Source organism: Chiloscyllium plagiosum, unplaced genomic scaffold, assembly GCF_037043375.1.
Source record: "Chiloscyllium plagiosum isolate Xiang-an unplaced genomic scaffold, Cpla_swu_hap1 HiC_scaffold_42, whole genome shotgun sequence".
Taxonomy (NCBI): Eukaryota; Metazoa; Chordata; class Chondrichthyes; order Orectolobiformes; family Hemiscylliidae; genus Chiloscyllium; species Chiloscyllium plagiosum.
Genome location: NW_028270180.1, coordinates 79,305,749 through 79,333,007, shown reverse-complemented (window position 1 = coordinate 79,333,007; position 27,259 = coordinate 79,305,749). Strand labels below are relative to the sequence as shown.

Below are 27,259 nucleotides of genomic sequence, written 5' to 3'. Positions count from 1 at the left end.
CCAGCTTGGGAAGTGGGTTGAGAAATAGCAAAGGGAGTTTAATATAGATAAGTGTGACGTCTTGCATTTTGGAAAGTCAAATTCAGGTGGGTGTTTAATGATGAATGAGAGGGCCTTGAGGAGTATAGTGGAACAAAAGGATGTTGGAGGTGCACGGTTGTCTGAAATTTGAGTCACAGATACACAGGACAGTGAAGAAGGTTGTTGGCACACTGGCCTGCATCAGGGCATTGAGGTTAGAAGGTGGGACGTTATGTTGCAGTTGTGCAGGATGTTGGTAAGGTTGCAGTTGGAGTATTGTGTTCAGTTTTGTTCGAGGAGAAAGTGAGGTCTGCAGATGCTGGAGATCAAAGTTGAAACTTTATTGCTGGAACAGCACAGCAGGTCAGGCAGCATCCAGGGAACAGGAGATTCGACGTTTCGGGCACAGGCCCTTCTTCAGGAATGAGCAGAGAGTGTTCAGCAGGAGAAGATAAAAGGTAGGGAGGAGGGACTTGGAGGAGGGGCGTTGGAAATGTGATAGGTGGAAAGAGGTCAAGGTGAGGGTGATAGGTCGGAGTAGGATGGAGGCGGAGAGGTCAAGAAGAAGACTGCAGGTCAGGAAGGCGGTGCCGGGCTGGAGGGATTCGGCTGAGACAAGGTGGGGGGAGGGGGGATGAAGAAACTGGTGAAGTCCAAGTTCATCCCTGTGGTTGGAGGGTTCCCAGTCGGAAGATAAGACGCTCCTCCTCCGACCGTCGCGTTGTTGTGGTTTGGCGGTGGATGAGTCCAATGACCCGCATATCCTCGGTGGAGTGGGAGGGGGAGTTGAAATGCTGTGCTACAGGGTGGTTGGGTTGGTTCGTCCGGGTGGCCCAGAGGTGCTCTCTGAATCGCTCCGCAAGTAGGCGGCCTGTCTCCCCAATATTGGCGACGGTCGGAGGAGGAGCGTCTTATCTTCCGACTGGGAACCCTCCAACCACAGGGGATGAACTTGGACTTCACCAGTTTCTTCATCCCCCCTCCCCCCACCTTGTCTCAGCCGAATCCCTCCAGCCCGGCACCGCCTTCCTGACCTGCAGTCTTCTTCTTTACCTCTCCGCCTCCATCCTACTCCGACCTATCACCCTCATCTTGACCTCTTTCCACCTATCACATTTCCAACGCCCCTCCTCCAAGTCCCTCCTCCCTACCTTTTATCTTCTCCTGCTGAACACTCTCTGCTCATTCCTGAAGAAGGGCCTGTGCCAGAAACGTCGAATCTCCTGTTCCCTGGATGCTGCCTGACCTGCTGTGCTGTTCCAGCAATAAAGTTTCAACTTCAGTTTTGTTCACCTTGCTCTCGAAAGGATATTATTGAACGAGAAAGAGTGTGGAAGAAATTTACAAAGATGTTTCCTGGACTAAAGGTTCTAAGTTATAGGCAGTATTTGGATAGGTTAGAACTTATTTCTTTACAGTGTAGGAAACTGAGGAGGTTCTTATAGAACTGCAACTCTTATAAAATCATGAGATGCGTTGATAGGGGAAAATACTTCAATTATTTTCCCAAGTTTGGGAAATCGAGGATTAGAGGACATCCATTAATGTTTGGAAAGGAAAAAAAATGTATAAAAGGAACCTGAGGGGCAACATTTTTACACAGAGTGTGGTTCGCATATGGACTGAACTGCCAGTGGAAGTGATTGAGGTGGGTACAATAACAATATTGAAAAGGCATTTGGCCAAATACACAGATAGGAAAGGATTAGAGGATACTGAGCAATGGCATGGGAAGTGGGCTGAGAAATAACAAATGGAGTTTGAAAAATAAAATCTAGGTATGAGTTTAGTGATGAATGAGGGGGCTTAAGGAGTGTAATGGGAAAAAAGGAAGTTGGAGATCAGGCGCATGGTTTTCTGAAATTTGAGTCACAGATACACAGGACAGTGAAGAAGGCTGTTGGCACACTGCTCTTCAACAGGGCATTGGGTATAGAAGTTGAGACGCTATGTTGCAGTTATACAGGATGTGGGTAAGGCTGCAACTGGAGTTCTGTGTACAGTTTTGTTCACCTTGCTCGAGAAAGGATATTATTGAACTAGAAAGATTGCAAAAGATGTTTCCAGGACTAAAGGTTCTAAGTTATAGGGAGAGGTTGGATAGGATAGAACCTATTTCTTTACAGCGTTGGAAAAGTGGAGAGGGGGGCGTCTTACAGAAGCGTAGATCTTATCAAGTCATGAGAGGTGTGCATATTTCATGTTCTTTCCTAGGGTTGGGGAATCAAGGACGAGAGAGCATCCGTTAATGTTTGGAGAGCAGAAAAATAAAAAAAAAAGAACCTGAGAATCAACGTTTTGCAAAGACTGTGGAACGCTATGGACTGATCTGCCAGTGGAAGTGATTGAAATGCGTACAATAACAACATTGAAAAAGCATTTGGACCAATACATGGAAAGTAAAGGATTAGAGGGATACAGAGCAAGGACAGAGAAATGGGGTGAGTGTGGATGGACATTTTGGTTGGCATGGACCAGCTGCGCAAAAATGGCCTGTTCCCGTGCAGTATGGCTGTAAATGAGTGTGTTTTTTGGGGTAGGGACAGAGAGGGGGAAACTGACAAAAAATGTCATGGAAGGGCATGTTCACAGATTGCAGAATGCTGAAATGAAGCCATTTCGATAGTATCATGCAACACGGAACAGTATTATGGAGAATTATGAGTGAATGGGATTTTGCTGTGAGTTCAGGCGATGGACAGTTTGGTTGAGCATTTGTTCTGCAGCTTTGTAATTCGGAGTGAGGACAGCAGAATCTTCACCTCATTGGGCTGAACAAACAAAAAATAATCTCAGTGTCATTTTCATTGAGTGTGACAGAGGAAATGTCTGCACGAGTCTGAGCTCGTTTCCTGGTGCTATCTTATCAAATTCACTGCATTAACTATCCATCCCACTCTATGGTAACCCTCTCATTCAATGCTAGCCCTATTCTCCCACCCATCATGGCTGGAGGCACTCACAGTCGTCTGGATGCCCCTTGATGGTGTCATTTTTAAAAGGCCAATGGGCACACTGTTGAGCTTTCTCAGTTTGGAACTGCCCGCACAATTTACCCCGAGCATGGCAGATAAGAGTCAATTACACCATGTTTATTGACAGGGGCACGGAGGTCCTGGTGGATGGGCAATTAGAGGAGGGGACTATTCTCTTCCCAGAGGGATCACACCACCAGACCCACCGAGCCTGGTCTGAGCTCATCACCCACCTCAGTGGAGTATCTTCGGTCACAAGTTACAAAGCTGTGCCTCAAAACTGAAACCCCACTATCCATCATGGAGCACAGGACAGGAAACTGGGAAGTAAAAGAAAACACAAGCTATGCTTTCAGAATATTGTTTCTAGGCTTTTTTTAATTTTGGAAGCTGATGCTCTTGGGTAAGCAACATTCATGGCCAGAGAAATATATAGGATAGTTATTCACATTAAAATTGGACAATTAAAACTGGATGTCAGGGTTTAAATACCAACAGTTTAAATACCAACAAATGGGAGGGATTTTGTAAATAGACAGTGGTCAGAGAGTCAGTATTATGGAAGAATGTTTTTTACAGGTTTCAGAATGCTGAAGTGAAGAGATATCGATGGCATCTAGTCACATAGGCTGGTATTTCCGGGACCGATTAATTAATGTGATATTGTTGTGAGGTCAGACTGAATCATTGATTCTCGGAGATGTACAGCACGAAACAGATCCTTCAGTTCAACTCGTCCATGCTGATGAGATATCCCAAAATAAGCTAGTACCATTTGCCAGCATTTGGCCCACATCGATGTGAACCTTTCATCTTCATGTACTCATGCAAGTGCCTTTTAAATGTTGTAATCATAACAGCCTCCACCACCACCTCTGGCAGCTCATTCCACACATGCACCATTGTCTGTGGAAAAAGTTGTTCCTTAGGTCATTTTTAAATCGTTCCCCTCTCATCTGAAATCCATGCCCTCTAGTTTTTGGGAAAAGATCTTGGCTATTCACCCTTTACATGCCCCTCTCGCTCCAGGAAAAATCAGCCCAACCTACTCATCCTTTCCCTATAGCTAAAATCCTGGCAACATCCTTGTAAATCTGTTCTGACTCTCTTCAAGTTTCAAAATATCTTTCCAATAAGAGGGAAACGAGAATTAAATGCAGTACTCCAAAAGTGGCTAAAATAATCTGCTGTACTGCAACAACGTGACCTCCCAAATGATATCGTCAAACCACTGACTAATAAAGGCAAACATACCAAATACCTTTTTCACTGTCTTATATACCTGCGATTCTCCTTTCAAGGAATAATCAACCTGCATTCCAAGGTGGCTTTGTTTATCAACAGCCCCCACAACCAGGACCATTCAATTATTCGTCCTGCCCTGATTTGTATTTCCAAAATGCAGCATCTCACATTTATCTAGATTAAACACCGTCTGCTACTCTTCAGCCCATCAGCCCATCTGATCAAGATCCCATTGCACTCTGAGGTAAACCTTCTTTGCTGGCCACGCTACCATCAATTTTTCTGTCATCTGCAAACGTACCAACCATCACTGCTATGTTCATATCCAAATGATTTCTATAAATAGTGAAAAGCAGTGGACCCAGCAGCGATCCTTGTAGCACACCACTGAATACAGCCCTTCTGTTCGTAAAGCAATCCACCACCACCACCCTCTGTCTCCTACCTTGGAACTAATTCGCTATCCACATGGCTAGTTCTCCTTGCATTACATGTGAACGAATTTTGTTAACCGGTCTACCATGCAGAAAGTTGGCAACATGAAGTCGATGTCAACAATGTACACCTCTCTGCCTCAATGAATCCTCTTAGTCACTCCTTCAAAAAAGCTCAGTCAATTTAGTGAGACGCAATTTTACGCGCCTCGAGCCATATTGCCTATCCATTATCAGTCCTTGCCTTTCAATATACATACAAACCTGTGCCTCAGAATCCTCTCCAACAATTTGCCCACCACTGACGTCAGACTCCCCAACATTTCCTTATCATCCTTCTTAAATGTTGTAAGTAATTGAACAAAGTTAGAAAGCCTTCTAACTTCCAGCACCTGGAGTTACTCTTTTGTTCTTAATGTATGTGTAGAGTCCCTTTAGATTCTCCTTAACACTATTTGCCAAAACTCATCTCCCATTTATGGCCTCCGGATTTCCCTCTTAAGTGTACTCTAACTGGCTTTAGATTTTTCTGGACACTCACTTTAAATCTGGAATATAGAGGCTGATGCCGATGATGAATCCATTTCGTATTGTTGGAAAAACCCATCTGGTTCACTGATATCCTTGAAGGAAACAAACAACCATCCTAACCTGGTCTGGGTTACATGTGACTCCAGACCGACAACAATGTGATTGATTTTAAACTACCCTCTAGGCAATTAGTGATCGGGGATAAATGCAGGCGAAACCACTGGTATCCTAATCCCGTGAATGAATACAGTAAAAACCCTTCATTCCTGTTGTCTCTACCTGACATATGCTTTCCTCTTATCCGTGACCAGACTCTCGATTTCTTCAATCCTCCAGCATTCTTTACACTTGCCAGCCTTACCCTTCACCCGATCAGTGACATACTGCCTCTGTGCTCTTGACATCTAATTTTTGAAGGCTTTCCTCTTCTTAAATATTCCCTTATCTGCGAATATCTGTCAAAATCCACTTTGGAAGGTCTTGACTAATATCACCAAAATTGGCCTTCCTCCGATTTAGAATATTAACTTTTAGATCGTAATTCCTTTTCCATTTCTATTTCAAAACTAAGAGAATTATGATTACTTGTCCCAAAGTGCTTTCCCCACCGATATCTCGGTCTCCTGCCCTACCTTATTTCCCAAGAGTATGTCACATTTAGCTCCTTCTCTGTGATGGGGAGCTTTGGACAAGCAGCTGCAGCTTTGTATCTGTTAGTGTGGTCAGTCGAGTCTTCGATTCGTTGGGCTGAATCTAACAGTAATTTTTCTCAGTGCCATTTTCATTGAGTGTGACATTGGGATTGTCTGCACCAAGCAGATGTAGTTTCCTGGTGATGTCTTATCGAATTCACCTCATTAACTACGAACCTACGCCGTGATGTCCCTCTCATTCAATGCCAATCCGATTCTCCCACTCATCATGGCTGGAGGTACTCACCATTGCCTGGATATACCTGGATATTCCGTGATCCCTGGCATTGGTGCCATCTTATAAAGGCTAAAGGGCACATGGATGAGCTTTCTCAGGTTGGAGCTGCCCTGCACGGTTTACCTGGGGCATGGCAGATATGGGGCAATTGCACCACGTTTTGTCGACAGGGGCACGGAAGTCCTGGTGGATGGGCTAATACATAGGGTAACCCTTCTCTTCCCAGAGTGGGCATTACTACCAGACACACCGAGCAAGATCTGAGCTCACTACCCAGCTCAGTGCTCCATCTGTGATCTGAAGAAATGTCCATCAATACAGGACAAGCATCAATATCCTTCCCCACTCTGTAGGGATAAGGGTCACCGTATTCTCTCTGCTCCCTCACGTTCACTGTATATCTGTCATAACACCGACCCCTTGACAAGGCTCATGCACCATCACTCTCACTACTGCATGCAGCACCTTCACATTCTTTGCAATTCTTCCAGGTTTGGTATCTGCGAACATTGAAATTGTCCTGCAGTCACAATCCACACAAAAATGCTGACTCACCCACTGTTGTGAGCAAGTGCAATACTAACACAATCCTTAAAGACAGACTGAAATGCTGATGCACACCAAACAGAGCGAGTGAAATATTGACAATGTTGTCATGGAGCAAGGGAAATACCGACAGACACTCCATGTCTGTAATAGTTCCATGTATTAGTGAATGTCTCTATATCTCTGTATTAGTGTGCGTCTGTGCGTATCAGTGTGGGGCGAGTCTGACAGTCTCTGTGGTGTTTAAAGTGATATAATATCCTCCTGACACGAGCTCTGATGAAGGGTCCTTTCATTTCTGTCCATTCTGTTGCAGTCAGTCTCTGCTTATCTCTTCACATCACTGTACAGGTGGAAATGGAGAGTGAAAATCATCAGGGATTCAGTTTACGAGGGACAAAGGGAGGGACATAAGTCAAAGCACCATCCAAACTGAGAACACAATCAACATACATAGACGCACATAAAAACACACTCGCGCTCACACACACACGCACACAAATCTGCAGATCTTTAGGGTGGCTTCCTCAGCCCAGGAAGCTCCAGTTTATCATCATCAAATCCGTACAGTGTGGAAGAAGGCTATTCAGCCCATTGAGTCCAAATGAACAGAAGTGAGGATATTCACTGAAGTTTACATAATGTTCAGAACAACTAGTCAATGTCCATGTGCAACAAGAACTAGACACCATTCAAGATCGTACTGTATAAGTCTGGGTCACATTCATGCAACCGCACTGATAGACATTGCACTTTTCGGCAATAAAAGGTGCTGCTCAATCAGCACCTCAATCTGGCTTCACAAGAAGATTTAGCCCCTCAAACTTTTGGACAAGACGAATGATTGCGCATTTAGTACCCCCTGCTAATTCCACGGGAAGAGAAGGAATCTGCTCACTTCCACACGTTACTTACATTGAATCCGAAAGAGACTATTTCACACACGGAGTAACTTACAGAGGAAGACGAAGAGGTCATTCAGCTTCTCAAGTCACTAACATAGGGACAGGAAAGTCTGAGAGATGCTCTATCATCACAAACAAATGGAGCAGGAACCCAACAGATCAAGTGCTCCAAATTGATCTATGTGGCTTAATTATTCATAGTAGATGAATAACTGTCCGTCCATAATCATCAAATTTCAACTTCGTTATTCATTCACAAAGCCACAGATTAAACACATAGTTACTGCACTCCTCTCCGCGTGGTACCATCATGCCAGGGTTTAGTCTGGTGAAACTCCTTTGCACTGTCTCGATGACAAAGAGATCATTATTTACAAAGCAGTTCAAATCTGTACACAATGCACCAAATACTCCCTTCAACAAAACACCACCATTGGGAAACATATAGTAACTCTGATACTTCAATCAATTTGTATGAAAAGCCGCAAATCATTTAATTCCTGCCACGTGGGCGGCACGGTGGCACAGTGGTTAGCACTGCTGCCTCACAGCGCCAAAGACCCGGGTTCAACTCCCGCCTCAGGCGACTGACTGGGTGGAGTTTGCACGTTCTCCCCGTGTCTGCGTGGGTTTCCTCCGGGTGCTCCGGTTTCCTCCCACAGTCCATAGATGTGCAGGTTCGGTAAATTGGCCATGCTAAATTGCCCGTAGTGTTAGGTAAGGTGTAAATGTAGGGGTATGCGTGGGTTACGCTTCGCAGGTCGGTGTGGACTTGTTGGGCCGAAGGGCCTGTTTCCACACTGTAATGTAACCTAATCTAATTCTGTTAGTGACTTATGACCAAAGTCATCCAGGTCCTTTTCAACAAAAGCACTTGCCAACGTCTCACCATTTAAACATATATAAATATATGTGTGTGTGTGTGTGTGTGTGTGTGTGTGTGTGTGTGTGTGTGTGTGTGTGTGTGTGTGTGAATGATGATATTTGATTCAGTTTGTATGCCTCGTGAATACTTATTGCCAAACATTGTTCCTTCTGATACTCCACAAGCCTTCAGTCCAGAGATAAACATTACTCTTCTCATATCTCCATTACCCAATTTTTAATCCATATGATATATATTCCAAACCAACACATAGATTACCATAGATTCTAACATTCCGCACTCACCTGTATTCAACCATGTCAAACATCTGCTCAAAATCCAAATACTCCATTCCCATTGTTTCTCAATTATCAATGTCCCAACGGACAATTTTCACAAACTCCAGCAGATTTATCAAAGATCATTTCTCTTTCCTGAATCGCGGCCGAATCTACCATATCAGATCATTGTTCTCCCAGTGTTTAGTTGTTACATTAGAATAAAAGATTACAATGATTTACTCACAGCTGACATCAAGCTATTCAGTTTTCTTTTTTCCCTCTCCCTGTTTTGAATGTTTAGGTTTACAATAGCTGCTTTCCAGCCTGCAGGATACTTTCCAGAATCTAAACAGCTTCGAAGAATAGACAGGAATTCTTTTACAACCTCTGTTGCCACCTCTAAAACCCCTGGGATGTAGCTCATCAGATGCTCATCAGATGGCGAATACCTTGTGTAGGTGTTCCTCTTCCTCTTTTTGCAGTTCGGCTGTGCTGCAGTGTGTTGTGGCACTTTTGAATAGTGTCTTGATGCAACTTCATTTGTGTGTGTTGGGGTGGTTGCTTTCATAGTTTAGGACTTTGTCTGTGTGTGTGGCGTTCCTGTAAATCTTTGTGGTGAATTCTCAAGGTATTCGCCAAAAACGGATACCCTCGCAATTTCGTCAACAGATGCCTAAGGGAAAGACAACGGAACGAGGACATGCCGCAACCCAAAGGACTAGCCACACTACCATACATCAGGAGCATTTCCGAACTGACAGCCAGACTACTGCGACCACTAGGACTCATAACAGCACACAAACCAACAGCCACTATCAGTCAACAACTCACCAGAACGAAGGACCCGATACCCAACATGCGCAAAACCAATGTAGTGTACAAAATCCCATGCAAGGACTGCACAAAACACTACATCGGACAAACAGGAAGACAGCTAACGATCCGTATCCATAAACACCAACCAGCCACGAAACGACACGACCAGCTATCCTTAGTAGCCACATACGCAGATGACAAGCAACATGAATTCGACTGGGACAACACTATCATTATAGGGCAAGCCAAACAGAGAACAGCCAGGGAATTCCTAGAGGCATGGCCCTCATCCACAGACTCCATCAACAAACACATCTACCTGGATCCAATATACCGGCCACTGCAGCGGACAGCTGGAACTGACAACCGGAAGCGGCAGAGGCAGGCCACTATAAATGCCGGAGGAAACATCACAGCAGCGCTTCACAGGAGGCTCCCAAGCACTGAGGATGTCACCTAGACTGTTAAGTTTTTCAACAGAATTAATATATTCCAAGTTCCACTTCCTTTTGTTGTATTTTGTCAGCAGTGTTTGAACAAATTGTGTTTTGCTTAATGTTGAATATTTTGACCAAGCGAATCGTATCTGAAACACAGCACCTCACATTTACCTTTAAAATATTACAAAAAGAACGTTCGGTCCGAGGGGATGTATGTATTTTGAGGGGATTAGATTAGATTAGATTACTTTACAGTGTGGAAACAGGCCCTTCGGCCCAACAAGTCCACACCGACCCGCCGAAGCGCAACCCACCCATACCCGTACATTTACCCCTTACCTAACACTATGGACAATTTAGCATGGCCAATTCACCTAACCTGCACATCTTTGGACTGTGGGAGGAAACCGGAGCACCCAGAGGAAACCCACGCAGACACGGGGAGAACTTGCAAACTCCACACAGTCAGTCGCATGAGGCGTGAATTGAACCCGGGTCTCAGGCACTGTGAGGCAGCAGTGCTAACCACTTGCTTTGGTCCATAACAAGAGCGACAGAGATCCAGGTTTTACTTGGGTAATTACTTAATGGACAACATGTTGCATAAATATGGGATTAAACAGCGGAATGGGCCGAGCTGGAGGAATGGTAGTTATGTATGGAGTTATGTCGGATACTCATTCCACCTCACAGATGTAGCCCGGACACAAATAAGCCAATATGAGATATATGTTTATCATGAAGCACTGTGAAGACCAGGCTAGTGTACCGCTCAGCAATCCGTCCAGGATCGAACATTGTTCAGGAATCACCAGTCCACTACATATCTGTCGATAAGTGCACTGATCTATAAACCTGGGCTAAATAATCTGTTCAGCACAGGGCGCTGTTCATTGATCTGTAAATGCGGACTGGGTATCTGTCCAGCATGGGGAGCTGTGCAGTGAATAGCAGTGAAGTTATCTGTTAATCTGAAGCAGTTACCTTCCCAGCATATACAGCTGTGTACAACAACCACCGTATTGTTGAGTAACACTGTGTTAGATCACTGTCCAGTGTGGGGAGACTTGCGGGCGGCTCATGCTGGAAGTGACAGGCTGTGCAGCTCCCATCCATTTACACTGTGCCTTGACAAGGGGGTGCTGTGGGTGTGAAAATCACTGCCAGAGAGAGGCCATGAATCCGTTGAAATACCACCAAATGGGAGGAGCTTGGTTAAAAAAGACGGGGAGTTTGAGAGACAATTTCAGAGAAGGATCTGATCGTAGGTTTAAAAATTGTGAAATGAAAACATTTTGCAAAAAAGACGACTGTTTCCAGGAATGATTGGTGAACAGGATATTGATAAAATGTTGGAGAGTTAAGATGATGGAGAGTTTTGGATGAGCATTTGTTCTGCAGCTTTTCAACTGGGTGCAGGGTCAGCAGAGTCTTGACTCATTGGGCTGAATCAAACAATAATTTGGGTCAGTGCTAGTTTCATTGAGTGTGACAGAGGGATTGTCTGCACGAGGTCGAGCTAGTTTCCTGGTGTTATCTTATCGAACTCACCTCATTAATTACCCACCCCAACCCCAATGTGTCCCTCTCATTCAATACCAGCCCAATTCTCCCACAGATCATGGCTGCAGGTACTCGGCATTGCCCGGATGCCCCTGGATATTCCGTGATTCCCTGGTTCAATCTTTAAACGGCAAATGGTCACACAGTTAAGCTTTCTCAGCTTGGTGTTGCACAGCACAGTTTACCCTGAGCATGGCAGATAAGTGGAAATTACACCAAGGTTTGTAGACAAGGTCACGGACGTCCTGATGGGTGGGCTAGTACAGAGGAGGGCCATTCTCTTCCCAGAGGGTGCCACACCACCAGACCCACCGAGGATGGTCTGAGCTCACCACCCAGCTCAGTGCAGTATCTGCAGTCTGAAGAAATGTTCAGCAATACAGGACAAGTATCAATAACCTTCCCGCTCTGTCAGGATAAGGGTCACCGTGTTCTCTTGCTCCCTCACACTCACTGCATATCTGTTACAGCGCCGTCTCCAGAATGAGACTCCATCACTCTCAGTACTGCATGCAGCACCTTCTCTCTCTATTACCTATGCAACACCCCCACATTGTTATAAAATGACCTGTTGAGTGCTGTTTCCAGAATTATCTAAATGAAGTCGTTTGTACAATGTTCCAAATATTTCCCAAGTTCAGGAAAATGTTTGTTACCCAGTGTGCAACACATCAGGGGAACGATCAGAGTTTTATTTTTTTAGATCACTCAGAATGAAAGTGCGTCCTGAGGCCATTAAGCCTCTCAAATATACTCCAAAATTCAGACAAAGGGAGCACCTAAACTCTTGAAGACTCACTCTCTTCTTGAAGATAGGCGCCACATTAGATGGTCTCCAGTTTCGCTGGAACACTCCTGTAATCCGGAGAGTTGTGGAATATTTCAGACAGTGCCAACAGAACTCTGTAACCACTTCTATTAAAACCAGATATGAATAGCTGATGATCTGTTTACCATTGGTCATATCTGTTTGAGAAAAGCGTTTTTCGTTTTGTTAGAGACTTTTTGCAAGTAATTTCATCTGACTACAATTTTGGTTATATTATTGAAACTCTTTGTGCCTTCCCCTGTGAGGAACGATGTAAAATACAGTTTTAAATTCTCTGCCTGTTCTCTGAAACCAATTGCCCAGTCACATGCTCCAGGTGTCCCACATATACTTTCCTGCCTTTGTTCCAAAGGTCTCACACACACATCATGAACGCGTTTTTTTTAATCGATATGGAAAAGCTCTTGTGGTTAGATTCTTTTTGATATTTCTTGTCAGTTTTGGAATATTATTCTTTGTATCTTGCTTTATACAATCTGCTTCTGGTTCTAAACATACGCATTCCAAAGCTGGCCGACACGAGTGTTCCCGAATCTGAGTTCTATAGTTTGTGATTGATTAGCACAGCGTTTGTGAATCATGGATGGTTCATCTTCACATCTTCATATCATCTTCTTTCCGACCAGTGTCAATCATTGCTGAGCATTATGAAATATCTGCTTACCTTTCTACCCCACACATCTACTGATCTTCACCTGGGTCCATTTTCGCATTTCGTTTTATAACAGATATAAGGCATAAATCTGCAATTGTAATACCTGGCTCATTTAATCACTCGGGGGAACCTGCGTATGTGTAAGAACACATCATCAGCTGAGGGTGACTCCATCCTCACAGTTTCTCTGGCTCTGTGATTTCTGTTTGATGATGCCACATTCCAGTAGAAAGATTCCTGCGTGATCACCTTTTCTGTCAACTCAGGAATCCGCTAACTTTGGTGGACTGAGCCTTCAGGTGTAACTGCCCCATCTCCCTCACTTCTGCCCTCACTCCGTCCCCTTCTTCCCAAAGCAATTATAGATCTCCCCTTGTCCTCACTTCCTACTGCACTAGAATCTACATTCACAGAATCATCCTCCACCACTTCCACCACATCCAGCAGGACAGCACCATCAACCACACCTTCCCCTCCCGTCCACTGTCAGTATTGCACAGGGACTATCCCCTCTGTGACACCCTCCATCACCTCGAACACTTCCCCACTCCCCCATGACACCGTTCCATGTGTTGCAGAAGCTGCAACACTTGCTCATTCACCTCTTCCCTCCTCACTGATCAAGGCACCAATCACACCTTCCAGGTGGAGCAGCATTTCGCTTGTACGCTTTCAATCCATTCTCCTGTCATTGCTGCTCAAAATGCAGTCTCCTTTACATTAGCGGACAAAACAAAAACTGCTTTGAGGAACATCACCATTCTGTCTGTAGGAATGACCCTGACCTTCTGAAACCACCCCTCCCCCCATTTCGATAATCTACCTTGCTTACAAGCTAATGAGAACTCATTGAGGAGGTAACAAGTAGGTTAGACCAAGGAGAGCCAATGGGAGTTATCGATGTGGACTTCCAGAAGGCCTGTGATACGGTTCTGCACAGGAGACTGCAGAGTAAATTAAGGACCCATGGTGTTAGAGGTCAGGTATTAACATGGATAAAAGGTTGGCTGTCTAGGAGGAGGCAGAGTGAGGATACAATTGTCCATCAGAATGGCAGCCGGTGACTAGTATTGTTCCACAAGGGTCAGTAACATTTGGGACCATAACATTTCACTTTATTGGTTAATGATCTGGATGGCAGAACTGAGTGCATTCTGGCTATGTTTGCAGATGATGCAAAAATAGGTGGAGGGGCAGGTAGTATTGAGGAAGCCGGGAGCCTACTGAAAATTTTCAACAGTTTAGGAGAGGGGGAAAAAGAGTTGCAGATAAAATATAATGTGGGAGAATGTGAGGTCATGCACTTTGGTATGAAGAATACAGGCATGGACTATTTGCTAAATGGGATGAAAATTTAGAAATCTGAAGTGCAAAGGGACTTGTGATTTCAAGTCCAGGATTCGCTGAAGGGAAACTTGCCGGTTAAGTCAGTAGTTAAAAGGCTAATACGAAGTTGCCATTCATCTCGAGAGGACTAGAATATAAAGGTGGGGATTCTAAGGCTTTCTACAGCTCTGGTCAGACCACATTTTCAGCATTTTGTGCCTCATACCTCAGGAAGGATGTATTGGCATTGGTGCGTGTCGAGAGGTAGTTCACGAGAATGATCCCAGAAATGAAAAGCTTAACAAAAGAGGAATGTTTGATGACTCTGGGTTTATACTCGATGGAGATTAGAAGGATGAGGAGTTTCTGATTGAAACTGACAGAATACTGAATAGCCTGGACACAGAGGGCATTGGGAGGACGTTTGCACTGGCAGGAGATACAAGGACCTGAGGGCACAGGCTTAGAGCAAAGGGAAGACCTTTCGAATGGAGATAACATGGAACTTCTTTAGTCAGAGAGTGGTGAAACTGTGGAATTCCTTACCACCGAAGGCTCTGGAAAGCAGATCGTTGAGTATATTTAAAACAGAGACAGATAAGTTCTTGATTGCCAAGGGGATCATAGGTTACGGAGAGATAACAGGGAAATGAGGTTGAAAATCTATCAGTCATGATCGAATGGTAGAGCAGGGCCGATGGACCGAATGGCTTCATTTCTGCACATATAGCCTTGTGGCCTTATAATATCTCGGTCCTGGGTGGCACATTTGCTCAGTGGTTAGCACTGCTGCCTCACAGCAACAGGGACCTGGGTTCGATTACAGCTTCGGGTGACTGCCTGCGTTGAGTTTGCACATTCTCTCCGTCTCTGCGTGTATTTCCTCTGGTTGCTCCAGTTTCCTCCCACAGTTCAAAGTTGTGCAGATCAGGTGAACTGGCCGTGCTAAGTTGCCCTTGGTGTTCAGAGATGAGGTGGTTAAATGCAATAGTCACGGGTCAATGTACCATAGGGTAGAGAATGCGTTTGGTTTGCATACACTTTAGAGGGTCAGTATGGGCCTGTTTCCACACTGTAGGGATTCTAAGAAAATGCAGGTGCTGCAATGTTCCAATGAAGTACAACCCAAACTCAAGTAACGCCGCACTTTACACCTTAGTATGTTGCAGGCTGTGGGAGTTAATATTCAATTCCATAACTTCACAGCCTGACCCCATTATGGCTGTTCTCAATTTTCATACAGTCTCCCTCCTGGGCTTCCTACGACTGTGTTTTGTTTCTAATATTTACACATTAATTTACACCCACTTTATATCTGTATCTCTTTCACCACAATTTAACGCACATTTGGCTTTTGCACTGGGTCTCCAAACACTCTTTCTGCCAAGATACTAAAATGCTCACTTTCCAATCCTTTACACTTCTGAAGAACGTTTACACTGAACTTGAAACATTAACACTGTTTCTCTGTCTCTGCAGATGTTGCCAGACACACTGAGCTTCTGCAAAAATGAAAAGTCACAGAACACATTTTCAATATAGCATAGATCATTGGTTACATGAAATCTGAAACAAAAATAAAAATTGTTGCAGAAACTGGGAGCTTTGAAGAACAATCTCAGGTGCCGAACGATTAACTCAGCTTCCACTCCACAGATGCTGCCAGACCTGTTCAGTATTTCAAATATGTTTCTCAAAGATGCTCACACGCCCTTTCCAACATGGAGCGCCACACATCGGGAAGTAAACAATAACGCAAGGTGTACAAATTCATTTGTTCTGAAACTACATAACGCTGGCATCACTGACACTAGAGAGCTCTTAATCATGGTCAGGGAGAGAAACAGAGGGAAAGACAATCACTTTAAATAGAAGATGACATTACTGGAGGGGTAAAGATTCAGATGAAAACGTTACATGGTTTTGAGGAATGTGATAAATTGCATCATGACATCATTAAGAGATCCTAACAGGATGAAAATAAAAAGACCTGTTCCTACATCAGAAACGAGTGTGAGTCACTGTGTATAGGGGTGACAGCTAAACGGGTCCCGGTATGAAATGGGGACAGTGAGCAGAATTGTATTGCAGATATTGCAGCTCAAACTGGACAGTCATGTGATGCTGAAATCATAACAGCAGCAGCTGCAGTAGAATTATATTCAACCGCAATCTGTAACTTTTTTCCCAGCATAATCCAGCAATCTACCATTACCATGAAGCGGATCTATGGTTCAGTGACGAGCGTGGGTGAACATGCGAGGGTCAGAACCATGTGTAACAAAACCTGATGACAACCCATTAAAGCTACTGCACTTACTGCTTACTTAAACTAACAGCAGAACTAGCATCTGATAGAGGGGGAGCAATGATCCCAAGGCTGTGACTACTTCTTTTAAAACCAACTCAGAATTGCTGCTGACCTGTCTACCCTTACTCTTATCTGCTTTTTAGAAACGTTGTTCCTATCGTTAGGCATGGTTCAAATATTTCATTCCTATTATCATTGTGCCTGTATCATTGATATACTTACCGTGCCGTCCCCTGTGAGGAATGACGTAAAATACTGGTGAAAATTATCTTCCTGTTCCCTTGAGCCAATTTCCCAGTCAACCCTCCAAACGTGCTCAATATACCTTCCTGACTTCATTTCTATCAAAGGTCACACACCCATCTTGAACTGGTTTTATATACAGAGGAAAGTTTATGATGCTTGTTATTATCTTTCCTGCCAATTTGCTTACGTCAAATCTTTACTTCCCTTTTCACCACTTTCTAGATTCATACAGTCATATCGCATACGAACAGACCCTTTGCTCCAACTTGTCCATGCTGGCCAGGTTTTCCAAGCTACAATAGTCCCATCTGATTGCATTTGGTCCACATGCCTCGAAACGTTTCCTATTCATATGTCCAAATGTCTTTGAAATGTTGGAGCTGTACTTGCTTCTAACACTCTTCGTCTGGTAGCTCATTCCATACACACATCACCCTCTGTGTGAAAATGCTGCCCAGTCGTCCGTTTTAAATCTTCCCCATTTTACCTTAAACCTATATCCTCTATGTGTTAAGTCTCCTATCTTGTCGAAAAAGACCTTGGCTAATCACCGTATCATGCCTCTCATGGTTTTATAAACTTCCATAATGTCACCCGTCAACCTCCCGCACTCCAACTGTTACCACTTTCAAAAACAAGCATTTAAAGATAAGCACTGCAAATTTTGAAACAATATTCAAAATGATAAATAAACAACACTCAGCCCAAACTTCATACTGTGATTTGTTTTTCTCCATGTTACAAATACTGATTCAGCGTGGAACTCTTACTGGTGCCAATTGTCTGAAGGAGGTGATGATCTCTCCAGTGAAAACGCATCTCTGCCTAGATCTATGTCAGAAAATGAATTCTCTTCCACACGGGCAGCGTGCCTTTGGCAATTTTGGAAATTTGGATCACAGTGTGAATTCAATACATAAGGGGAGAGGTGTTTCTACTAGCGGGTGAAACTTGGAGAAGATGGTGTAGCCTCAAGATTAGAGGGAGAAGATTCACCACTGAATTGAGAAGGAATTTCTTTATCCAGGGGATTGTTAATCTGTGGAATTCTTTGCCCAGTGAAGTAGTTAACACCACTTCAGTAAACGTTTTTAAAGCTAAGATTTTCTTTAACAATAAAGGAAGGAAGGGATACAGTGAAAGGACGTGTAAGTGGATCTGAGTCCATGGAAAGATCAGCCATGATCTTATTGAATGGTGGATCAGGCTCGAAGGGCCGGATGGCGTACCCCTACTCATCGTTCTGATCTGCTTTGTATGTATGCATGGGTCACATCTTCAGTGATTGCAGGGCAAGATTCCATGGGGTTGGTGGGGCGAGGTTTTGGGAGTGAAGGCAGAATGCACAGTGTTTCCCAGAGGGAATGGTCTCTGCGGAAGGCGGACAAGGGATGCAAGTGGAATATGTGTATGGTGATGGCATTTCACTAGAGCTGGTGAAATTAAAACATATATTCAATGTTCACTTGAAGCAACACAGCACATAAGGCTACTGACCAAGTTCTGGAAAATGGGGTGAGAGTGAATAGATGCTTGATGCCTGACATCGGTGAGTTGTGTCAAAAGACCTATTTTAGTGCTGTAAAAGTTCCACTCTCTATGAGAAACAACCTGCACCAAACATATTAACGCTGTGGCCACAACAGCAGGTCAGAGTCCTGGATTTCTACAGCGAGTAACACACTTCTTTATTCCCTGAAGCCTACCTCTCAGATAACATGCCATTACACGCCACCCATGGTTAGTGACCAGCAGTCTCCATTCACAGCTATTCACTCTCTGAACCAGATCGTTAACCACTCCTTTGTCCAACTGTTCTTCTCTTTCTTTGGGTTCTTTCCCCATCTATTGTTTATTACTTTACAAGACAGAAGTAAGAAACATGATGGGATAATCCCTGCTTGCGTGGGAATGTTGTTGGGAAACATGGTGCAGCAGAAGCACAGCAGATAAGGCAGAATCCGAGTAGCAAGAGACATTTCAGTCATGACCGACTTGAGGACTCCTGAGTGCAATTCCAACAATACGGCAAAGCTCAACAACATCCAGAACAGAACAGCCGAATTGATCAGAACCACGTTACTGACACAGCATCGACAAAGATCCATTTCCTTCACCTGCAAACACTCAGACAGGCCGTCAGCATTATCCACAAAATGCACTGCAGAAATTCACCAAAGCTTCTACAACAGTACCTTTCAAACTCACAACTACTTACATCTAAAAGGAAAGGTTAACAGACAGACAGGAAAACCCTACAAAATACTTACCATCCTGATCTGGAAATATTTTGCCATTCCTCCAGTGTCACAGGGTCAAAATTCCATATTTCCTTTCTTTATGTTTTGGGTCTACCAACAGTAAATGGATAGCAGTTGTTCAAGAAGACAGTCATCGTCACCTTGTCCAGTAAAATTAGCAAAGGGAAATAAATGCTGACCTCGTCTGGAATATTCACATCTAATGCAGAATGAAATTTTCTGTTTTGTGTTTTTTAAAGTTCTCTCTAACTGGGCTATTTCTGTTTTAATTTCAGAAATATTAAAAATGAGAATTTGCAGTTGGAAAACTGAAATGAAGCATCGCATCAGAATCTGATGGAGTTGCTCTGTTTGATTTCGCCTGAATCTCATCGACCTTTGAGAATAAAAGGAGAAAGCAACATTCACATTTGCGTGAATCCATTCACTTGGTCTGTCTGTGAGCGGGGCTTCATCCAATCATCTGGTTTTTCAAAATATAAATCGAGGGACACTGGAGATCTACTGGAAATGTGGTGACTGAGGAAAGGGTTCAATTTCTCGTCTGCTCTGAAAATTCATCAGTGCAGCCACACTGGAAAAAAAAATCTTTTCACCTGTTCGGAGTGTGGAAAAGGATTTGCTCAGTTTCTAACCTGCTGATACACCAGTGGGTTCACACTAAGGAGAGACCACTTAATTGTCCAGAGTGCGCCAAATGCTTTAAAGTTATCAGGAACTGATGCACCATCAATATGTTCAGACTGATGAGAAACAATTCAAGTGTTCTCAAAGTGGGAGTGGGATCTGGCCAACATCTGATCTCACTTTACATCTGCGAACTCACTGGAGAGAGGCCGATCACTTACTCTAACTGTGGGAAAGGATACAATCAGTTATTCAGTCTGCTGAGACACCAGATAGATCACACAGAGGAGAGACCACTCATCTGCTTTGTGTGGGAGGAAATTAATTGATTCCAGCAAACTTCTGAAGTACAAACATTTTCACAATGGAGAGGGCATTCACCTGCTCTGAATGTTGGGAAGGACCTCTCACTAATCAAATTTACTGAGACACCAGAGAATTCACATTGGCATTCCGAATTTGGGAAAAGATGCACTTAATCAATCTATCCTGCAGACACACAATGGGTTCACAGTGACAAGAAACTGTTTCAATGCCAGAGTGTGGGAAGTACTTTATAAGTTCCCAGAAACTGAAGTCCCATCAACGTATTGACACTGATGATAAATCATTCACATGCTCTCACTGTGGGACTGGGTTCCCACTGCACACCGGCACAATTTAGCTGCTGTATCTCCCACAACAGCGACTGCACTTCACAACGACTTCAGTTGCTATGAAGCACATTCACGAATCCTGAATGTGTGAAAATACATTTATAAATACAAATCAAGCCTTAGCAATGAATAAAAAACCCAAGAACAGGGCAGTGAATGAATATCTACCATTCTCATCTCATGGGAGAGAAGTCATGGTTGAAAATTAAACTGTGTATTTGATGTGATTGATACCTGAACAATTTAACACTCGTTCGATTAAAGGGATAATTCACAGCTAATGAAGTAAACCACTGCTGGCAGAATGAACACAGTTCAGTTCTGGATGCAATAACAGCAGAATGCAATCGCATGCGACCTCACTGGAATGTACGTTTCATCATAGTCTTATCAGTCTATAGGGACTGCTCTCTTCAAAAGAGAGAAAAACGCGTTATGGTGATTTGACCAGAGGGCCCCAGCCTTCAGGAGAGGGAAGAATTTGAGAGGAGAGGCCTTCATGGTAACCTCAAACTGGTAATGGGAACTGAACCCATGCTCTTGGCATCACGCTGCTCTATCAACCAACAATAAAGCCAACTCAGCTAAACCGATTCTCCCTCACTGGGGTATCACATGTGGGGATGAATAATTGAATCCCTTGATACCTACAGTCTAGGTGAACGGCCTCTCTCCACAATGTGCTTGTTGGTGTTTCATCAAATCATTGCTATTCGTAAAGCTCTTCTCACAGTCAGAACATTTAAATATTTTCTCATTGGTATAAACAAAGCCATAGCTGCTGAGATTGGAGAACCGAGTGACCCCCTTCCCACACAAGGAACAGGGAAAAGATGTGAATGTACTGGTGCTCAATGAGTACAGGTGATGAAATGAATTCTTTCCCACACTCAGTGCAAGCGTACAGTCTCTCTCTAGAAGCTTTGCTGTGTAATAAATCCCTTCTTACACACAGAGCAGATGATTGATCTTCAGTGTCCACTCAACGGCTGAACCGTGAAGTTTATTCCTTCCCAAACAGAACAGACAAAGCTTCTCTCACGATGATAAAGATGTTTGTGTGACATTGAGGTGAATCACCAAGTGAAAACCTTCCCACACATGGAAGAGCTGAATGACTTCTTCCCCATTTGAACAGGGTGGTGTTAAATTTGAACCATCGAGTTTAAGGCCTTTACAGGTCTTAACCTTTTACAGGTCTCTTTTCAGTGTAAAGCTACTGATGTTACATGAACCTGGATGACAGAGTAAATCCTTCCACACATAGAGCAGGTGAACGGTCTCTCCTCAGCTTGTCTGTGTCGACGAGTCTCCAGCTGGTCTGGGACTTTGCAATCCTTCTCACAATCCAGACATTCCTATGTTGCTGATCTCCTCACATATCTCCAAGTTGGATGATCGGTTAGATCCTTTCCGATAAACACAACATATTTATGGTGTGTGTGTGTGTGTGTGTGTGTGTGTGTGTGTGTGTGTGTGTGTGTGTGTGTGTGTGTGTGTGTGTGTGTGTGTGTGTGTGTGTGTGTGTGTGTGTGTGTGTGTGTGTGTGTGTGTGTGTGTGTGTGCTTTACGACTTACAATGTTGTTTGAAATCTTTGCTCACAGACATACCAGATAAACATGTTCTCTTTATGTCCAAATGAACTTGGTGACTCTGTTAGATTTTTATATTATGTTTGATTTGACTTCCTCCTCTTCAATTCTTTCAATCTATTTGTTTTTTAAATTTTCAAATATTATCTCGGTCCATACAGTGTAAAATCTCAGAACAAATAATCCAATTTCAGAAAGACATCCTTCCTCTATTCTACATCTCCTCCCAAACAAATGATCCAAACGTATTGAAAGATGCAAAAAGCCCAATCAAATGCAAAAAGGAACCTTCCTGAATAAATCAGGTTGTTGTTTCCAACATCTTTGAGACATTGTGCGTCCTGAGGTGTAAACCTGTTGTGGGATGTAACTCGCCAACTGGTGGATAGCACAGCCCTCTATCCAGAAGGATGTTACACAAGAGATGATACCCGTTGTTGCTTCTGTATTTCAGCGTTGAAGAAAGTGAAGAGTGAAGGTTGTTGGCAATGAAGAGTGCTGTTTTGTCTCAGACGTTGACAAGCTTCTTGTGTTGTTGATGCAGCATTCAACCAGGCAAATGGAGAGGATTCCGTATCACACCTGACTTTCATCTTGGAAAGAAGGCACTCAGGAGTTGAGTCGAGCGCTGCAAGTCGCTTAGCCTCTGTCCTAATCTTGTATCAACAGTTATATGGTCAGTCCTGTTCAGTTGCTCATCAATATGACATCCTGGAATGCTGCTCATGGAGGATTCAACAATGATATTGCTGTTGAATGTCAACAAGTGAGACTCAGATTTTCTCTTTTTGAAGATAGTCTTTGCCAGGCACAGATGTGATACAGCTGTTACTTGCGACTTGTGCGGGTTTTAGATGCTGGCCAGGTTTTGCTACATGTAGGTATGCGATTTTTGAGAACATTTTTAGCTCATATTGAGGTTCAGGTTGTAAGATTGTTCTCAATGAGAACAAGGAGAAAGTGAGGACTGCAGATGCTGGGGATCAGAGCTTAAAAGTATGTTGCTGGAAAAGCGCAGCAGGTCAGGCAGCATCAAAGGAGAAGGAGAATCGACGTTTCTTCTGCCCGAAAGGTCGATTCTCCTTCTCCTTTGATGCTGCCTGACCTGATGCGCTTTTCCGCAACACATTTTTAAGCTCAATGAGAACAAGCCATCCAGCTCAGAAAGCAAACTTACAACCTGAACATATGGATATGCGCTACATCAGTATCTGAGCAGTTGAAAAGGATGCTGAATATTGTCCAATCGTCAACCAACATCCCTACTTCTGAAGGAAAAGTGATTGGCGAAGCAGCTGAAGATGGTCCGGCCAAAGATTCGACCCTGAGGAACTCCCCTCTAACTAAGAAGGCCTGGATTCTCAATCCCCACCTGGTTCACAAGTGGAACATGAGACGTCTGAACAGGTTGGTTAAAAATGTCACCTACAGAAATATCCAGAGATTCAGGTAGATTGCTGTTTGTTTCAAAGATCACCTGAGACTGAAGCTGTTATAAAGCTTTGCCGAGGACACTGCCGCACCCGGGCAATGGGTTCTGAAAAAGATGCACACAGGAGTGGAATGGTTCACTCTGTATCTCTGTCCACATCTTCTGCCAGACCCTACTGATCTGCTTTAGCACTTTCTGATTTACTCTCAGATTTTCAGCGTCTGCATGAGTCACCCTCAGGACCCACCCCGTACTATGACATCACCAGCCCGTCTGCGCTTGCGCCGAGATCCCCGGACAGGATGGCGGGCTGTTCACCTCGGAGATACGAAACATTTACCGCAAGTTATTTTTCAAGTTAAAATCCACATTTTCATTCTCGCCGGAATGGTTTATAAATGCTCTCCAGCTCCTGCAGCCTTTCCGTATGGAAAATCGCGTCTCTGCCCATTTCCCACGGAGATAAAGCTAGTACTGCCAATGTCCGGCCATCGCTTGTCACCATTCACCACCGCGGCGCATGCTGGGTAGTTAATCCCCGCCATTGATTTCAGGTATGACAGAATATTAATTCTGTTCATTAATAACTCTCTCTTTTCTGTATTCCAACCTTTTGTTTTCCAAATAATCTTTGGAAGAACAAACTTAGCGTTTAGAAAAACATATTAAAATTAACCTTCTCATTAAAGTACGAGCTCTCTCAAATCATTTTGTAAATTCCCATCCTGAATTGATGGTGGTGGATTTTGGAAACTCCTTTAACAGGTCGATGTTTAGCACTCAAACCAAGACATATATTTGTTTATCCTGAATGTCTCTCAACATGTGTCTTTTGTCATCTCATTTTACAGAGAAATGGAAGTAATGAAAACTGAAGTGTTTCTCTGATTCCAGTTCTGTACTATCTTCTCAGCTACAAGGTCCAGGTGAAGAGTTTACATTGAAGGACAATGAAGTTGGTTCAGAGGTGAATAGTATTGAGCATTCATCTATAATTCGATAGTGAACTTGCTTTACTGTGGTTCACTGGTCAGGCCCTGGTGTGATCCCTTTAATGTGGATCTGAATCCATTTCCATCCATTGCTCTGTTTCACCCCTGTCATCCATGACAATCTCTTTGTCATTGTCCAACCTGCACGACCCTTAATAATGTGGATTTTAACCTGATGTGATAGTTTATTGTGATTCCTTCCAGTCATGTTCAAACGAGGGTTTAATCACTACAGGTCCCTAAGCTACGTGCTGTTAATTTATTCCACTCGTATATGCAGCCTCCCTCACAAACATCACTCGGACTCTCCAAAGCTCCTGCTTGCTTTTATTCTTCACGCTCCCTCTTACACACTGTATTCTCTTCCATGTTCCTACCGATCCACCTCCCCCACAACTGCTTTCTCTCTCCATTTCATCCCTGAGAGGCCCGAGTATTTTCTTGGTCGAGATCCTTCCTAGAAGCATAATTTTTAAAGAGTTACGTAGAAGAGGCATTTTGACAAGTTTCAACAGGGGCTCAAGTATAGCGAGGGAGAGAATAGGGCCCCTCAAAGGTCAATGAGCCTGTCTCTGTGGAATCACAGTTGATTGGAGAGATCCGAAAAAAAAAATTGCGTTAGGATTTACTGTGGGGAATCCAGGAGAAAACAGCACGAGGAACGTGCTGCTGCACCAACGCTCGACCCACGCCCTTCCCACGGCCACCTTCTGCCCCAAGTGTAACAGAGTCTGGTGAAGGCCATATCAGTCTGAACAGCCACCGACAAACTCCCCCTGAGCGTGGGAGATAGTCAGCCTCGTCTGTGACCCATCACCAATGAGATGATGAGAAAGGAAAGTTGAATCCCCCCCCCTCAATTATCCCAGCGCCGTTGTTACAAATTCAAATAATTCCCTGTTAATGCAGTGTCTCACAATGTAATGCCGTAAAGGAGCCTTAACACTGCCCTTCCACTTCTGTGTTCTGACCCTTATTACCCAGAATTTTGATCTATGACTGATTGATAATCTAAGGCTACATATTTTCTTCATTCCATTGTTATCCCGAACGATGAGAGTTCCCCTTCCTTCTTCCCATTCTGCCTGACATTCCACAATATTGTAGCTGTGAATATTAATGCCCCACCGTTTTGTTCACCCTGTGACCATGTCTCCACGATGGTGATTAGATAGAAATCACAAGTCACACGTGCATATCCCTTATTGCAAATACTTCGTGCATCCAAATTTAGAAACAGTAATTTACTATTTATCACAATTTCCTGTCACAAACCTATTTGCTGATGTTCAATTTTAGTTCAACTCACTTCCTTCCTGTTTCTTTCTGGTTCTCATCAGCCTGGTTCCCATGTTTCAATATTTCAACCTTTCCCCATGGAATTGGGATTTCCTTTCAGCTGAGCCCTGTCCCTCCTCATGTGTGTCAGTTTAAAGCATTCTACATAATTCTGGTCATATGATTGACCAGGGCACTGGCTCCAGCACCATACCATCACATTACAATAGCTGACTCCTCCCTGAGTACTGGTAGCAGTTCCCACTGCATCAGGCCCACTTCTTCTGACACCATTGTTTGATTCTGAAAACCTGCTGCACTCTGGTAATATCACTCAGTATCTCTCCATGTGGTATCCCTCACTGTGTGGCTCTAATTGGTGCCTTTGTCAGCGCCTCTGACTCTTGCAGCTGGTTCGAGATTCTAAGTCAACAGAATTCTCCACTCCAGAGAGAGGCAGCAGCTCAGGACAAGGATGGAGACTGGGATTTTCCAGGTCTCTGTTGGACTCAGTGCTACTATACATGAGTCATTCTCACTGCCTCATTCGAATTTCCCACTCTGTGTGTTTCTCTGTCTCCTGTAGGTAATCAGGATGTTCCTGACTTAGCCGAATTCCGAATTATTGTCCATTACCACACTGAAGACAATTGGTCAGCCAGAGAGAGATGGAGAGGGACATCTGCAGCCTTCAGTAAATCCTGCAGCCGGTAAGATCACTCACAGTAAACAGCACAGGGAGGAGTTAGTGGCCTTCTGTATTCAGACCCAGAAGACAGGACATAGATACAGAGCTGGGCAAGTAACATCAACAGTCTAAACTTCATTCCCACCATCTTGTGGGTGTCCTGCTATCACTTCTGCTGAACTGGTCCTCATCGGAGACAGCATAAGAGGTCCCAGGTATCAATCCTGGCCCATGTTGCATTAGTCATTTCTTGTAATATCCTCCAGTCCCAATAATCCTTCCTCTGTTCGGAATCTCCTCTAATCCGCACAATTCTCTCTATCTCTGTCAGGTTCAACAATCCCTAACACCCTAATCGCTAATTTTTTTCCAGTAGATGCTAAATTCCTTCATCCCTGGAAACACCGACAGTCCTGTTTTTCCCTGTAAACTCGTCCTAACAATACCACCCACCATGTCAATGTATTTGTCTTTAACCTCGACATCCGTCCTTATCTGGGTAAAATTCTCCAGCTCCTATAACCCTTCCCTATCTGTGAGAAAATCATTAGCTCCTTATCGTTCTCCAATTCTTCTTAATCTATTTAAACTTCACCCTCAGCCCTGACCCCACACCAATCCTCTCGACCACAGGAACCTCTTTCAGTTTGTGCAACCATCCCCATCTGTGTAACTGTCTCCAACCCAGTAACTTGGCATCCTCCATTACTTTCCTCCTATGTCGCCTCCAGAGCCGAGAAGCCTTCCTGTATCTCTAAATGTCTTCAGTCACTACAACCTTCCATATCTTTAGATGAGGTTAGATTACTTTAC

The 27,259-nt window shown here is 43.8% G+C and overlaps 1 protein-coding gene across 1 annotated transcript in view; it reads right to left on the bottom strand.

Moving 5' to 3' along the window:
* Window positions 1–24,033, bottom strand: part of LOC148137942 (putative G protein-coupled receptor 139) — a 55,084-nt gene extending 31,051 nt beyond the window's left edge. The window contains exon 1 of the mRNA XM_087982125.1: window positions 23,964–24,033. Within this exon, the coding sequence (XP_087838251.1) occupies window positions 23,964–24,033 (70 nt within the window). The remainder of the gene's footprint in view (window positions 1–23,963) is intronic.
* Window positions 24,034–27,259: the final 3,226 nt, after the last annotated feature.